General features: G+C 41.7%; 1 protein-coding gene across 2 annotated transcripts in view; it reads right to left on the reverse strand.

The window, feature by feature from the left end:
- LAMA4 (laminin subunit alpha 4) overlaps positions 1-15,313 on the reverse strand; it is a 100,960-nt gene extending 85,647 nt beyond the window's left edge. The window contains exon 1 of one of the 2 annotated variants that reach the window (XM_074150139.1): positions 14,683-15,313. In XM_074150139.1, the coding sequence (XP_074006240.1) occupies positions 14,683-14,883 (201 nt within the window). In that variant the 5' untranslated portion in view covers positions 14,884-15,313. The remainder of the gene's footprint in view (positions 1-14,682) is intronic. The other variant, XM_074150140.1, reaches the window with a different exon arrangement.
- Between the last annotated feature and the right edge of the window lie 587 nt (positions 15,314-15,900).

The following is a 15,900-nucleotide window of genomic DNA, read 5'->3' on the forward strand; positions in this document are numbered from 1 at the left end:
CACACTTTTTGCTGCACTAAAAATACCGCTTTGCCGAACTGGAATGTAAAGAAACAAAATGTTTGACTCCACAGACATCCTAGCTTGAAACCATTCTGGGTAGGCACAAATTATATAGCTTATCATGCCTGGGAAGCATTAACTACAAAACAATCTTCTTTACCTCAGATAGATATATGGGTCTGCTTCTGGTGTTTCATTCAGCAAGCAAGTACTGAGGGCACCAACACTACTTCTACATCTGCTTTTCCGCTCAGGGCATAATTGACTTCCAGTACGTTTAAACACGGACTTTTAAAATCCAGACTGCCAGTTGTAGACTGATGGACATTTGGCCATTTCTTGCTCCCTGGGAGTACAGTAACAGACGTTTCAAGTTCCTCAGGTCAAAAATGTGTTACTCATAAGCATAGCATAGACACAAAGATTTAGTTCTTCTTCAGTCTGCTGGGAAACTTTATAGAAACAGAAAGAGCTGCAATAACACTGCGCCCCACTGTCCTGACCTTCCTGCCTTTGGTGACCTGCAGGAGAAACCCCTCTCCATTTGTTGCCAAAACACAAAATCCAGCAGATCTACAGTACACGCTGTGTGCAACTGCAGCTTGGTGCTGGCATATGCTACTGGTGAGCAGCGAATTCAGGAGCCCTGGGCTCATTGACCTCTTACAGAGCCACCATGCCCTTTACTGCCCATGGAAAAGGTGCCTCACTGCTGGAGGTCACATTTTGGCTTGAGCATTCAGCATGTGTGGTATTTAGGAGTATCTTGTGACTCCAGGGGGTCTCAAAAGTGTATGTGTACATGGGGATGGATGAGGGTTAAGTGGGGGGAAAGGATATAGCTATATTTGCTCTGCAGGATCCTGGTGTTGACTCAGCCATGCTGGTTCCTGCTTTGGTGCCAGAGAACTGGATGGACTTGCACGTTCACTAGAAAACCTATGAACTGCACTGGCTGTGTGGAGCCAGCAGACAGAAATGCCTGCATCCATTTCCCTTGTTTCTGAATGCATAGGCAGCTGCATTGCTGCGAAATCCCCATCAGGGGTTGAGTTTACCAGACTAATAGGGTGTTTATTAATTAAAGCTCTGGTTTGCATGGTCTACATTGAAATGCCTGTAAATTATGGAGATGGAGCCCTATTTCTAGCAGGGAATGAACTGCCAAAAGCTTTTATCACCATCTTATATCTTATCCAGCCAATGCTGTGCCCATCCAGGCAGCGTGCGGTGTTCTGGTACACTTCACACCCAGATTTTTCCACTTTTGTGGCTGAGGAACTCACTGGGTCACCACTTCTTGCTGGAAACACTTTTGTACTACAGCTGAGAAACACTGTTAAGTAAGGCTTGTGATGAATTTGGCTGATGAAGGTTAGAACTATGTTGGTTTTGTCTATCCCCAGGAAACTGTATGTATTTTAGGTACAGTAGTTCATGTAAGCTAGATAGCTGAGAAGTGTGCATCATCAGGTAATCTGCCTTTCCTGTTTGACTTACCTAACCATGAAAGACTGTCTTGCTATGCTTCATAACTAGGAGATAACAAATCACTGAACCCAGGATCAGATACTGCCAAACACCTCTGTATGATCAGACTCCTGATTCATGTTTTCCAAAAGTGTAGGACAGTCAGTGATAACTGCATTAAAACAGTGCTTTTAATATTATTTGCTGCTTTGCATGTTAATTAGCATGCAAAGGGCTAATTGCTCCTCTTCCTCACAGCTTTTACTCTCATCTGTTCCCCACATGATCACTAGACTGTTCACAAGATTGCCAACAACATATAACTAAGAAATGCAGAACAATTCTTTGCATTTTTTCCTGTAATACCTACTATGGGAGAAGCTTGAGGGGGTGGTCTCTGTCTCTCAACAGCTGAAATGGTTGAGATAAGGGATGGCTGTATTTAAACACTTTGATTTTTTTATTCCTCCAACATGTCAAAAGCCTTCATCTCTACAACTACATTTGCTCTAACCATGGTAGGCCATATGGATAAAGGATCTGATGATCTGATGGATCCTATGTGAAGTGTATGACTTGGGGTAACATTTGTCTAATTAAATTCTCTCGGCTTCACTTTGTTCTGAATTTTTGAGGCAGAAGAGAGAAAAATATTTCTAGACGGTGTCCTTGGGCTCTTTATAAACAAGTATTTGATGGTAGCTCTGTCATTCCAACAGTCATTCATATCTCTGCCCCCTTTTTTACAATCATAACTATATAGTTGCAAATCATTTTTATCCATTTATTCTAGCTTTCACGTCCCCAGAATTTGAATTTACTGAAGGAGAAAGAATAATCACATGGATAGAGATTTGTGTAGTGACAGTTTCCTCAAAAGTGTAGGGAGTACTCGTAGCAATAAAGGGTTTGCTGCAGACAGCATATTCCAATAGGTCTGTTTATGTATAACAAGGCATTGATTAAATCCATGGTCCTCAGTTTATATTTATAGCACACATTCACTCTAGTTTTTATTTATAGGTTACCTTTTAGTCTTGTCTATATTATATGTCTCTCTTGTTGGCAACGAAGCTTGAATGTCATTTAAATAGTCTTACAGTAAATGCCAACCAGATGAGATGGTCGTTCATTGGCCCTTGTTGGGGGAGGCCTCTGTACTTCTCTTGGGCTGTTTCTATTAATGGACCATCTGAACATTACACTTACGGGCTGTGGGTCTCCACCTACCCCCCATTGGCTCCCACAGCCTTGCTGCTGCTGCCTTGCTCTTTACTCATGCTCGTGTCCTTCCTGTCCTCCTTTCCATTTGTCCTCCTACTCCTCTTCTCCACTTTGCCTTTCCCGCACCTGGTTCTAGTCACTCACCCACTTCATGAATATCCTTCACCTCTAATCTATTAACATCTTCACAGCAATGGTTTCATTGTGTTGTTTGGAATTAATGTAAGGAAAAATATTCCTTCTCCCTGGACAGATGAGAAACTTATCACCTTGTTTCTGGGCCTGAGCTCCTCTGTCCCTGACTACGTTCATAAGGATATTGGGATTCAGGAAAACACATTCTTCTGCTCATCTTTTGTGTGACCATGAACATTACTTTTTCACTCAGTTTCTCCATCTGTAAAGTGGAATAATGACCATAGTCACACAGAATCACAGAATCAGAATCATAGAATGGTTGAGGTTGGGGAACCAGGGACCTCTGGAGGTCACCTGGTTCAACGCCCCTGCTCAAACACGGCTACCTAGAGCTGGTTGCCTGGAACGGTGTCCAGATGTACCCAACGTAATCTGCAGCAGCGTACCCAATGTAATCCCCAATTACAGTGTTCCAGATGTACCCAATGTAATCCACAGCAGTGACACAAGTTAACAATTTATGTCTTTTAAGAGAACTAGTCAGAACACTAGGAATAATGAATATCCCCACATGGGCAGACACTTCTGTTAGTCATCATTTGCTTGTTTCAAGTGCCTGCAGTGAATATAAAGATGTTGCTGGACCCAAGACTTACAGTCTTTTTAATCCAGTGCTGAAAAAACTTTCTTGGATTCCAGCTAAACAGTCATACTTTAAAGCCATTTACATATTTACACAGCACTGCTTGGCATTGTGCCATCTTTCCCATTTTTTTTCTCCATCCTTTCTAAGGAATAGACCACACTCTGGTATTTGAGGGCAACTTTTATGGGTGACCTGCGAGGATTAACTGCCAAAGCATACCAGATATATGAAAAGGATTAGACAAGGAGGGTAGGGAGAAAAAAAAAAGAATTAGACCTCAGTGTTAAAATTTCACATGAAAAGTTGAAACTAACTTTGTAGGCGAGCTTTTAAGATATTTAAGGAAAATCTGTTTTCTTCAATTCATAGGAGGAAGGAAATATGAATATGGAAAAATTATTTGATATAGAAGCTGTTTTTGTTAAAATGTCTTTCAGGGCATTTGTTTTTGTTAGATACAATGATTAAAACATTTTCCTCTCCTTGAAAAAACAAATGAAGAACTGGAGCTCTTACTGAAGGTACAAATAACATTAGTTCTGCTGATAACTTCCCCTTTTAACCTGCCCTCTTCATTTCTCTTCATTTGCTACATGCAACTTCCTAGACCGGGTCTTGGCTATGGAAGAGGTTGCTGTGAGCTCTTCCACCCACTGAGTTAAACTATAACTAATTTTAAGAATAAAATGCTCTGGTGATGCCCTTTCCAAGAGCTGTCATACTTCACTTCAGCTTAAGTTATCATTTGAAGAAATAAATGGATTTCAAATTCCCAGGCCTTGAGTAATAGCAAATTCAAGACTGTCTTTGTGCTCGAAGCTATAAATCCCTATGAAGTGATATTTCAGAGGGATCTTTGTCTTTCTCTGGAGAATGAGGTTCTCAGAAGTTAGTAACTGACCTGTTGGACAGACATGCTCTACCATCAAAGTTATCATAAAGAGAGATGGACAGAAGTCCTGTTCTACACCGTGAGGTACTTCACAACATGCAAACGTCCGCTCTACAATCTTATTTGTTCTCCATCGATTTTTTTTTTTTAAATTTATCTGAGCTTTGAAGCCTCACAAACCTAGGGAATGAAAAACAAGCAATCTTGTTCACCAGCTTCCCCTTAGGCCTCCAAGCTCTATTTATAATTTCTATAAGCCTTCATTACTGGTCTACAGTATCAAATTCTTCTGAACTAGAAAGGTCACATTCTAACTATTATTACTGGAGAAATTAATTCAGTGTGTGACATCATAGCTAGACAGTTAATTACCCCACTTAATAGGACACTACAGCTGTTAGAAAACTGCATGCAAAAAGCCACTTTGTAGTATTTACCATTTCAAGGGCAGAAACCTCATGCAAATTAGCCATTTTCAATTTCAAATTTGTTTTTTAAACTGTAAACATTTCTGAGAGGAACACATTTTTTATATTAGTTCCCAAATCAATATTCATGATGGTTTTATAATAAGTATCATGGTGTGGTACATTAAATTCCTGTATTGTTCTCTTAAATTTCTCATTGTTAACCATGAAATATTTATTACTTCCAGTGCTCTACTGATGTTGCAAATTAGGAATTAACCAGAAGTTGGTGAAGAGTTTTGGGCATAATGCTGGTAATCTTTTTTTATCCACTTATCTTGACAGGTATCTCAGTTCTAATTGCATTTAATGAGATTACAAACTGAAGCAATTATGTGAATTACACAATAACAAGCTTTCTGTTTTGTTATTTAGGTTGCAAATGTAAAAGCATACTCTTTCTTGCTGAAATAGTTACTCAGTGAAAACCCCCAATATTGTTGCATGTTCTTATTTTTTAAAATAAATTCTAAGGCGAGATAGGTTCAATGACAATTAAAGCCTCACTGAATGCATTTCCCATAGATCTGGGCAAATTAATATAATAATGGAGTTATCTAGGTAAGTGACATGAAATGCTCATTAAAGCTGCAGTGGTGTGTTTTTGTGAAGCCCAGTAATTTGAATCTTCAAACATAAAATGAATCAGTGACATTGGTTTTGAATCTGTAATCTTTTTCAGTAAATGGACTGTTCAATGAGTGTTGAAAAAAACGAAGCCTTGTTTTCTGTTACTAGTGTCCTTTCTGTCATGCTCTGTGTGTGGATCTCAGTATTATCACCCCCAGCGATGCTCCCACCCGAGAGCACAGGGCTATGGCTGTTCTGGAGCCATGCACATCGTGTCCGGCCAGTCTGCAGCTGCTAAAGAATATATCTGATGACTCAATTTAGTCTGGTTTTCCAACTGTTGCTGTATTAAGCAACAGCTTAACACTGTAAGATCTCCATCGTTTATATATACAAAGGGGTTGAGCTGTCTTCAAAATTTACTGAAAAAATTGTGATTGCCTTGAGGGAGATGGGACAACATCTTAACTGAATAGCAGCCTAATTTGAAAACATCACTTGCTGAATTATCCATGACAATTGGGAATATTTATGTATCACCTGAGGAGCTACCAAATCATCACCTTCCAAAATAGAAGTTTATTTTTGATGATAATAAAGAACAGATTGTGGTGCTGATGGAAACCATCTTCCTGAAGACTTAGACAAAGAGCTCAGAGATTGCTAAAACTAAAACTAACAAGACTGATACTAGTTGCTCCAATTCTAGGTAAAATCCTGCTGGTGGGGGAGATGCAGAACAAAAGTTACCTCTATTTGTCCCTGTTGCATAGTTGAGTTAGGAGTTGGAAGGCGAGTGAATATGGCTAATTGTGCATGGGTAATCCCCAAACCAATAAGCAAAGCAGGTCATGGGCAACAAGTGAAAATGACACGGAACCCCCCTTCCTCAGTCCACTGTCACTGTGTGCTTGTTCCTAGGGTGGACTTGTGCATGCCTCCATCGCAGCAATGGCAGAGTAATGGTGACTGCTGCAAAGAAAAGCAATAGCTGAAAGCCAGATGGCTTTATGCAGAGCAACAACAGGATCTATTACCTTGACTAAGTAATTGTATTTAATTTTAAAAAAATTTTCCTGTGTTGAAAATGTTTCCAGGCTGTTACCCCTTCCCTAGTCCAAGTGGAAAACAAAATGCCATTCAGCAAAAGAGATGGGGTTGGATCCAACATAAACATTTCCCAGCTAGGCATTCTCCATAGAAGTGCATAGTCATTTTTTCCATGTACAGTGGGAAAGACAAAGCCTCTGCTTAAAAGGCATTCCTCTCCGAAAAGGGGGAGGGCTAAAATGTTTTAGCTGTCTGCAAGCTGGCTAAGGATTAGAGATTAATACCAGCCTCTGCTCTAATGTACTTTTTACTGCAGCCACTAAGTAAAAATCTTACTCTTATAGATGCTCACTGTTGGAAATAGAAAAGCTGCAGTTGGAAAGGTAGCTATTTGGATTCCCTCTTTCAAACAAAATGTCAAATTTAAACAAGGAGAACGATTTACAGGAAAAGGGATAAATGATTTTGTGTTGTTTCCTCATTAACCACCCTCCACCCAGTCTCCACAACACATTCACATGAGATGTGGATTCTGAGTCATACTTTCTCCTCTTGAGTTCCCCAGATAAGTGAGACATAATCAGTTGACAAACTACAGCACTTCCAGAGAGATTTCCAGATAGACACAAAAATTTTCAAGGGATGAAAAATAAAAGTGGCCTTTAAAGCAGGTGCAGCTGTGCTCATGGGACACTGCTAAACCCTATAGGGTAAATCTGAAGCTTCCTTTGATTTCCCTTTTGCAGCATCTTCCCACCACCCCATATTTCTAGTATTTACTGGTTTGATTTTGCAGTGAAATTTGAAATGTTGGAATTGCAGTGGGGACATTTAGTGATCCACTTGATCAATAGCCAAGGCACCAATTTAAAAGCCTGTTAGTACGAAACACAAGCCACAGTGTGAAAAGATGGAAAGATGAAGAGAAATAGCTTTCATCTACCACTCCATCCCAAGGGTGGCCCAACTGTGGACAAAACAGGCAGCTGTTGGATATGGCTGATGGGAAGGTGCCATGTTTATGGGCTGTTCTCCCTGCGTGGCTCCCCCCTTGATAGCGCCAGTGCTTTGCAAATGTGAGGAAAGGAAGGGAAACAGCTCAACATGGTTAAATTTGTACTACAGGTCTTACATCCAGCATGGAGGTGGGCAGAAGCTGTGCTCTGAAAGGAGAGAGGAAAACACAGGGCTCAGGAGAAGGAATAACCTGCCCTAATCTCTCACTGCCTCTTGGTCCATGGCTTGTTTCATCACAGGCATGGTCTGATACTGAAGAAGTTAGTTTCTTCTTGGCTCAGAGAGGGCTAAGAGTAGATGCATCAAAAGAAAAAAAATCATGCAATCTCTTTCCTTATGCCTCACAAAAATCCCTTGCTCAAACTTCTGCTTCCAGTTGACTTAAAAATAAGCTGATGTTTTGTGACGATGTAGAGCCTCTGCAGGCAACCCTCCCCATTGATGGGAAGTAGGGAGCCACAGAAAACCACAAACCTGCAAAAAGCTGAGCAAACCCCCTCTGACCTTAAACTATGTCTAGACCTTCAACATCTGCCCACCTCCTCCCTTGGATGGATCAGTGCCAGGTACTGGTGCTCCGGAGACCTTGCTAGCCCTCAATGGGCCAGGCTGTGGTAGCTTTTCTGGGGCATCTTGGTTTGTAGGATTTTTATTGGTGGGGTAGGGAGGGCTCTGCCAGGTTTTGCCCTGCCAGCTCTTTTTTTTTTTTTTTTCCCTTTTTTTTTGGATACTGGAGCAGATTTTCTCTGGACAAATGCTTGCTTCCACAGAGTGCTTCTGAGGAAGGGTCCCTGGAGCCAGGAGTGTGGGAGCACAGCATAAGGGAATCATGAGTAGCAGGCTCTCTGTGGCTCTCATTGGGCTAGCATCCAGACTCAGAGGTGGAAAACCACAGTGGGAAACCCTAGGACATATTGGCCTTGCATTAGCCTTGGCAGAAAAGAAATCTGCTCATCTCGTTGCTCAGTAGACCTTTGATACAACTGGCAACAAGATGCATTGTAGGGTGGTAACAGGGTACAATGCAGCCCAGAAATGATCTGGTTTAGTTGCTGGTTCCATGTGCTTTTTCTTCCACCTGATGGCAATAGTGAAAGGTTGAATGAGCTCATTTTTATTCATTTTGGGGAGACAGAGTCAAAAAATGATTCAGAGCCTTATAGTTTCAGCTAAAATGGCTATCTTTACAGATCACATTGGAAGTTGTTCATGCAGGTAGAGTCTTTTTATTCTGTAATTATTAAATTATGTTTCAAATTAACATTCAAGTGTGCCAGTTCTTCCCATGCTCCCTGGCTTCCATATATCATGACTTAGAAAAATAACATTTTACTACTTCTTACAGTCTTGTAAACTTGGGATAGCAATTTCTAAAATATTTTTCACCACACTATTATTCTTTGGGTCATATTAGGTATTGTAGTAACTCTTGAATGCTGGAGTTTTAGCACTGTTTCCTGCAGGTTTGTCTTAAAATTGAAAAAGGAGTTCTAGTATTTCTGAAGTATTTATTTTAAGAAAATAACCATCTAAAGAATTGCACAATACAGCTAAACAGCAATGACAAAGCCAGATCATATTTACTGCATTTTAGTCCATCTCTGTCTGCATTGCCAAATGCACACTGCATTTATCCTGACTGATAGTTAGGAAAAACTCTTTGAGATCATTTAATGACAAAGAATTAGATTTCAAAAACTGTGGAGTTCTGCTTTGTGTACAGTACTATTCAGCAATTGTTGAATCTTGCATTAGGATGCATAACCCAAACATCCCAGCTCATGGTGGTGTCTGAAAATGAACTGGGATCAGATCCAAACGTTCAAGAGGACCAATTAAAATATAAAAACCAAGGGTGTCTGGTGTTTGAAACCTAGGTCCAGAAGCAAATAGTAAATTATCAGTGGCTCATTACGTGTTACTCAGAAACTAGATCTATTTTACACATCTCTTGAACACTAGGAGATCTAATTGTTATCAGTTTAAATCAGGACACGTTCTCCTTCAGAAAACAATTCTTTTACTGCTTCTCATGCCCCCCTGGAAAAACTGGACTTGTAATTCCTCCTTGCTTTCCATGTCATGAATAAGAGCGGGCATGAAATGCCTTTTATTGGTTTTCACAGCCCTGAATAAGCTTTGGGGCACTTTGCTGGTACTTGCCCAAAACTTTGTGGGAACTCAATGCAGCGGAGTTTAAATTGGATTGTTATTGTGGGTGCTTTATGCACCTTCTTGAAATGGAGAACATTTCCCACTATCCATCTGCTCTGTCCTGTACTTCCATTTGCTTCAGCTTCCTATGATTTAAAAAGTTCGGGGTCTGGTGGCTCGACTCCAAGCAGCTGATTTTCATTAAAGCTTTGATGAGAAACTTAAGCTGGAATCGCAAACATCTGCAGTAAAACTTCCTCCCCACTAATAGACATTTCTCAGAACATAACCTTGTTGTAACAGAAAAAAACAGCAGCTAGAAATCCAAATTGCCCATTATGGGAGTTAACCTAACATAACCTCAAGGGTCTGAAATGAACTAATTTAAAAATCTGCTTTTTTAAAGGTAGATGCAGTTCCCATTAGCTTAAAAGAATATAAAGGTTTCTGTCAAGCTAAAACCCTTTTTGGCTCACACCTCAGGATTAGGTCTTCTCCTTTGTTTACTGCTAGTTTGTTTTGTACAGATTAATGCCACAAGTAAGGATCAAATTGTGGTTTCTCTAAACAGTCTGCAAGAATTTCTGTTCCAACCTTTATGGGTGAAGGGCTGAAGGCAATTTGGTGATGGTTTGAGTCTTTGTTAACAAGTGTCTGGGGCTTATGATTGCTCTCTTTTTATATATTTAATGTGACCATTTTAGGGAGGTGAGTTTGTCACAGGTCCTGTGCTAATTATTGCTTATTGCTTTAGAGAACCAGGAAGAAAGCACTCAAATACTCTTTCTTGCATTTGAAAATTTGGATCAGCAGCTGCTGGTAGAAGTCAGGTGGGAAAAAATGATTTTACATGCAAGCTCCAACAGATAACTTCTGCCTCTTAATTTATCTTATAGTGAATGGCTAATTTTGCCTTGACTATGATAATTGTTTCCTTTAAAGGACTTCTTTCATCTCTCTGCCTTTCCTCCGAGCCAAAAACACTGATGCTGGAACTGCACTGATGCAGTTTTCCTCTTCCATCTGTCCAACAATATCATGCCTTCCTTCACTCTGGGAATTGGCTTCCTGCCCTGTCCCAACTATTTTGTTGTTTTTCTTTACTCTTAGGGCTCTTGATTATCTCATTCTTGTTCTAATTTTTTCCTCTCCTTTTTCTTCTTCCTGCTTGACTTTGCTTCCTTTCCCACTATTTGCTTCACTTCTTTCCACAGAGGACATTTGAAATTACCTTTTCTTGCTTGGCAATTATCTCCATAGTACACCACCCCCTTTACTTCTGCTGTGTCCAAGCTAATGAATGGAACCCCAAAATAAGGATTCCTGATGTTTACTGCTCACTTGTTTACTTTCATTTGATGTATCTGTCATTTTAAATCCTCTGCTTCCATCTCTGATGAATCTTTCTTGGAAAATATTTTAATCTAATCCTTATTTGGAAAAATCAATCTCTGACTTAATGTTGTCAACTGCGGTTGGGTTCTGCTGATGAACAGGGTCCAGCGCTTTGAGCTCATTCGCTTTCTTTTTCTCACTGCCTCCCCGGTACACATCAGGATTCGGCACTGTAACATCTCCCTTGTGTCCCCTTATTGTCTTTGTGAGCCAAGGAACTTAATCATCCTAAATAGCACACACAAGCAACTGAGTACTTGAGAGTGTTTTTCGTATTGATCTGCCTCTTGATAGACAATACAACACAACCGGATAAAGTCTCCAGTGCTTAATTACCTTTGAAGTTAAAATTTGTAACTAACTTATAATTTGAACTAGGTCACCTTCAGTTTCCAGTTGTTTCATATGATGAGACCTTCTTTTGTTAAATTCGTGTGCCTATTATTTTTTTTCTTGTTTGTGCTTACACAATAAGTTAAAAGCTGTTTCTTAAACTCCCTCTGAGCTGAGCAGATTGAACTGTAGAGTCTCTCAGCTATCTTCCGATTCCTAACACTGTAAAACTTCTCATGATACTTTTCTGAATAATTTTCATCAATTTATAAGTGTTCTTGAAACAGAGGCAGAGACCTAAGTACATTATTCCATGGTGGTCACTACCAGTGCTCATTATGCAGGTAACATGACATTTCATTGGGTGGAAACTAGTCCAGTTAATTAATTAACCTGGTGTCTCTATTACTGTATGGGGAATTTGGGTTTTTATTTGAAGACGGTGCCTGATTTGGTTTGGAAAGTTTGGAAAAGTTTAGGCACAGTTTATGTGCCTAATTTAGGTGTACTGGATCACCTGTTGATTAACAACCAGGGCACCAAGCTACTAGGTGTTGCTGAGGTCCAACTCAAACCCATGATCTGCTCTGTGAATGGGTACAGTGTATTAGCATAGCATTGCAAATTTAGTTAGTCCCTTCTTTCTGCCTTCAAGAGGCTTTCATTCAAATCCAAGGCACAAAAAAGCTACACATTAACATTAATTCTGAATTTTTAAACCATTTCTCCCAGTTCCTCTGAGTTTAGGGCTGCAAAACATGGGAAAAGAAGAGGAGTGGAAAACTGAGAAATATTCACTAATATGTGTTTACATTAATTGGAGTCTCCTGTTCTTCTATAAGTTCATAATATCGAATGCTTATGAAGATCTAAGAGCATTCTACCAGTTATAGGTCGGAAACTCCCACCAGCACTGTTTCAGACCTTGCAGATTTCTGAAGATGTTGTGTAGAGCAGAATCATGTGTGGGGCAAATGCTGACCAGCACCTGCCCCACACATGGAAACATCGTGATTTCTGTCTGCCCTGATCTGTGCTCCGGCTTTACAGCGGCACGTTTCACATCGCAGTTGACTGGCACCACAGTCCACCGCGAAGCCCCATCGGTGGCTCCGTAACTCTGCCTTGTAAATCTGCCCCCTTTGTATAATTTGGCACTATTCAACATGACTAACAGCCTCTGTCTGCTCGGGAGAGCTGTAGGCCTGAGTCAATATTTAGACGAAGGAGCTGAATCAAACCGCGCTGTGTAAAGGAGTTTACTCTGTGGTTCACTGTCAGCTGTGGGTTAAGAACTCGGGCTTTGAAAGAGGCTAATTTAAACCTCCTGGGATAAACCCTGTTCCTGGGGCTGGGGGAGGGGAAAGCTCTCTGAGGACCAAAGGACATGTTCCTTCCTTGGCTGAGAGACTACCAGACCATCACTCTCCGGCCTCTACATCAACCTCCAGGCTTACAGCCAGTTCCTCAGCTCCTGTTACCAACTACGTACATGGATCAATGGCTCTCACTGTTACAGAGCCATCAGCCCTATCCCAAAAGAGCATCCTACTGGGCCTCCTTGGAAATTGCCATGGAGGTGGGCCCTGAAATGCAATAGTAAGGTGAGCCTGCAGCTAGCAAAGGGGCCTGAAATCCTGGCTCTCTCCTCATGAATCTATAACATTCTACAGCCAAGGGCCTTGGCATGGCAATAGCAGGCAGCATCGTTCATTCGTAACCTGGGCTTCAGAGTCTAAATGCTGCCATTGCAGGGGCTGAAGTAAATTGCTGGAGCAAACAGCGGTTAGTGAGTCTTATTAGATCGGATTGTACAAATGAAACTTTAGGGAGGATTGAAATGGGTAAATGTCATTCCTCTGCAGTGTTCAATGTATCTCACAGCACTTTCCCAAGATAAAATCTAATATATTAAAGAGAAACAATGTGAACTGTGTCTTTGGGAAAACCATGTTACGGAATCATATTGAGAAAGGCTACTAATGACTTATGCCCATTACTCTGTGAAAAGCAGCTACAAAACTCATCCGGCTTCTAAATCAGGCATTTCATTGAGGGACTTTCCATGTTGTAAGCAACAGGTGGCAATGAGGCTTCCCAGGGCTGATTCCAGGCCAGGGGAGAAGACATCCCATGTCATGGAGCCCATCCAAGCCTGGGACGGCTCCCGAGAGCCCCTGTGCCGAGCTGAGCAGGGTTTAGCCTCCAGTTTTCTCACCCAGGTCATGTTTCGCGCCAAGTCCCTGACAGGGTGGGCAGGCGTTTCCCAAGGCTGCCCAGCTGCTTGGAGCCACTGCAGCAGGGGGATCAGCTCTGCCCAGCCCCCTGGTAACCCACCCCGGCTGGCTGAAGGGCTTGTGCATGGCTGTTAGTTCTGGCAATTGGAGTGTAGGGGGAAAATTAGCCTTGTGATATCAGAGATTGTGATCTTGATATTGTCATAGTGACACGGCTGTGCTAATCTCACCTCATTTTTGGATGTCATGCTAGAAGAACTACTCTTTCCCTTCCCATGACCTTATGTAACTCAATTTGCCTCCTACTTTGCATCTCCCACGCATAAGACATTACTGTCCCCCTCTCCCAGCATATGCTGGAGTAATTTATTGTTTTCTCAAGCTGTATTTTTGAGTACTCCATTCCCAACGCAGCCTTGCTAGAATGAGGTATCAACCAATCCCAAAACACAGGGGTCACAGGAAATTTTTCTGCCATCAGATTGCTTCTCAGATCTCTGTAATTTCATTTTTAACTACTTCCAACCTCATACTTTTTGGAAGTCTTAAAATCTCTGCAGGTGTTTTCTCTACAGGCTGTTTCGTACACGTTTGATTTATTATCCCCACTCTCATCGTGAAAAGGAACTTTAGATTGTGGCATTCAGAGACAAAAGCAAAAACATATACAGTACAGTGTTTGCCACCAAAAGACAGACTCTTTCTGGAAGTTTAAGTGAATTACGGTTGCAAGAACTACAACAAGGCAAGCAGAAAAGTGTTGTGACAATTAACCCTTGTAAAATAGCTCTGTTTGGACAGGCCTGTTTAGTTATGTTGGCAGGCAAGTCAGAGATGTGCTAAGCCAGCCTGACTGCAAAGCACAGCAGCTGTCTGCTCACAGCAGGCAGGGCATGTGTACATTTTGAAGTCTGAACTGTATCTCTCCAGTCCCGAAATGCAACGTCTCAGACCCCCCGCAAAAAATCCTCCGGTATCGCTTTAAGGATCGAATGATTAAGCTAACGTTAAGCAGATGGGAGCTTCAACACAGACAGATGAAAGCAGAAAAGCGCAGACACTAGAGAGAGAAGGGAGTTACTGTACCTCAGCAAAAGGCACCCAACTTCCAGTAGCTACTGCCTGCTGCTGCCCTCTGATAACAGTGGCTTCTTGCGTGCTGACCGCTGAGCTACCTTCAAAGTCAAACTGAAAAACGCCTCCCTCACTCGAGGCTGTGCTGGAGGAGAAGCATCTCAAAAAGAATAATATAGGAGAAACGAGGGGCCAGGCGGAGATCAAAGCCATTTCCTCCCCTTACATCCAGCAGTGGTCTTCTAGCGTCTCAGTAATTGTTTACCCTCTTCTGCAATCAGCCCCCCTTGGCTTAGTGGTGCCTCAGTTATTTTAACTTTCTTTCGGCATTCAGTTTCCAGATGTGGCACTTCAAGGCAGTCTAACCAGATCCTGATTTAAAAGGAAAAAAAAAAAAAAAAGAAAAAAAAAGGAAAAGAAGGGAAGAAAAGTGCTTTTGCTGCCTCCCTCCTTCACTCTCTGTGCCTGTGGCTCCTCTTTTTCCCCAGAGGCTCCAGCTCAATAACATACAGATGGGCAGTGCTTAAGCAGAGAGTGTCAAACAGAGATTGTATTCCAGGAAAGCACCGCTGGCTCCCCAGCCACCTTATCTCCCCCTGTCAGGATACAGACTGACGCTCTGCTCAGTGCTCTGGCTTCCTTCACATGTTCACATCGTTCCCTTTTTTACCTTTCGTGTCGAGACCCTCCCACTCAAACTTTGCCATTCAGAAAGTGAGGTCACCCTTTCCGCCCCCCACGCCACCCCCCCACAACTCCATCTGACTGCTCCACATGAAGCATTGATTCTCATTACTAGGTTTTTTTTTAACAACTCCAGTTTATTCAGTGGAAGGCAGAAAGGTGCCAAATTTATTAAAAAACCCTCTAGACCAACCTTTTCTTTTGGCATGGGGGAGGGGAGGCTGTGGGCGGGAGGAGGAGGAGGAGGAGAAGAAGGAGAAGGAGGGAGACAGCCAGCCTGGCTGTGCCATGGGCTAATAGGGCTAAGTGGCTTCTCTAACATGTTTCATTCATATCCTTTCCCTCAAGCCCACCTCTCAGCTTCTTGTCGGCTCACGTAAAAGAATATCGTTCACTGCGATTTTGGAAAATGACTTCATTACTCAAACTCATGAACTTTTATTTACAAAGAGCATCTTGTATTCCTTTTTCAAGAGATGCTTTGTGAGGCCCTGGTAACAAGGCTTGCAGTGTGTGTATGAAAGCGAGCTGAATATATTGCCCACA

Source organism: Numenius arquata, chromosome 7, assembly GCF_964106895.1.
Source record: "Numenius arquata chromosome 7, bNumArq3.hap1.1, whole genome shotgun sequence".
Classification (NCBI taxonomy): Eukaryota; Metazoa; Chordata; class Aves; order Charadriiformes; family Scolopacidae; genus Numenius; species Numenius arquata.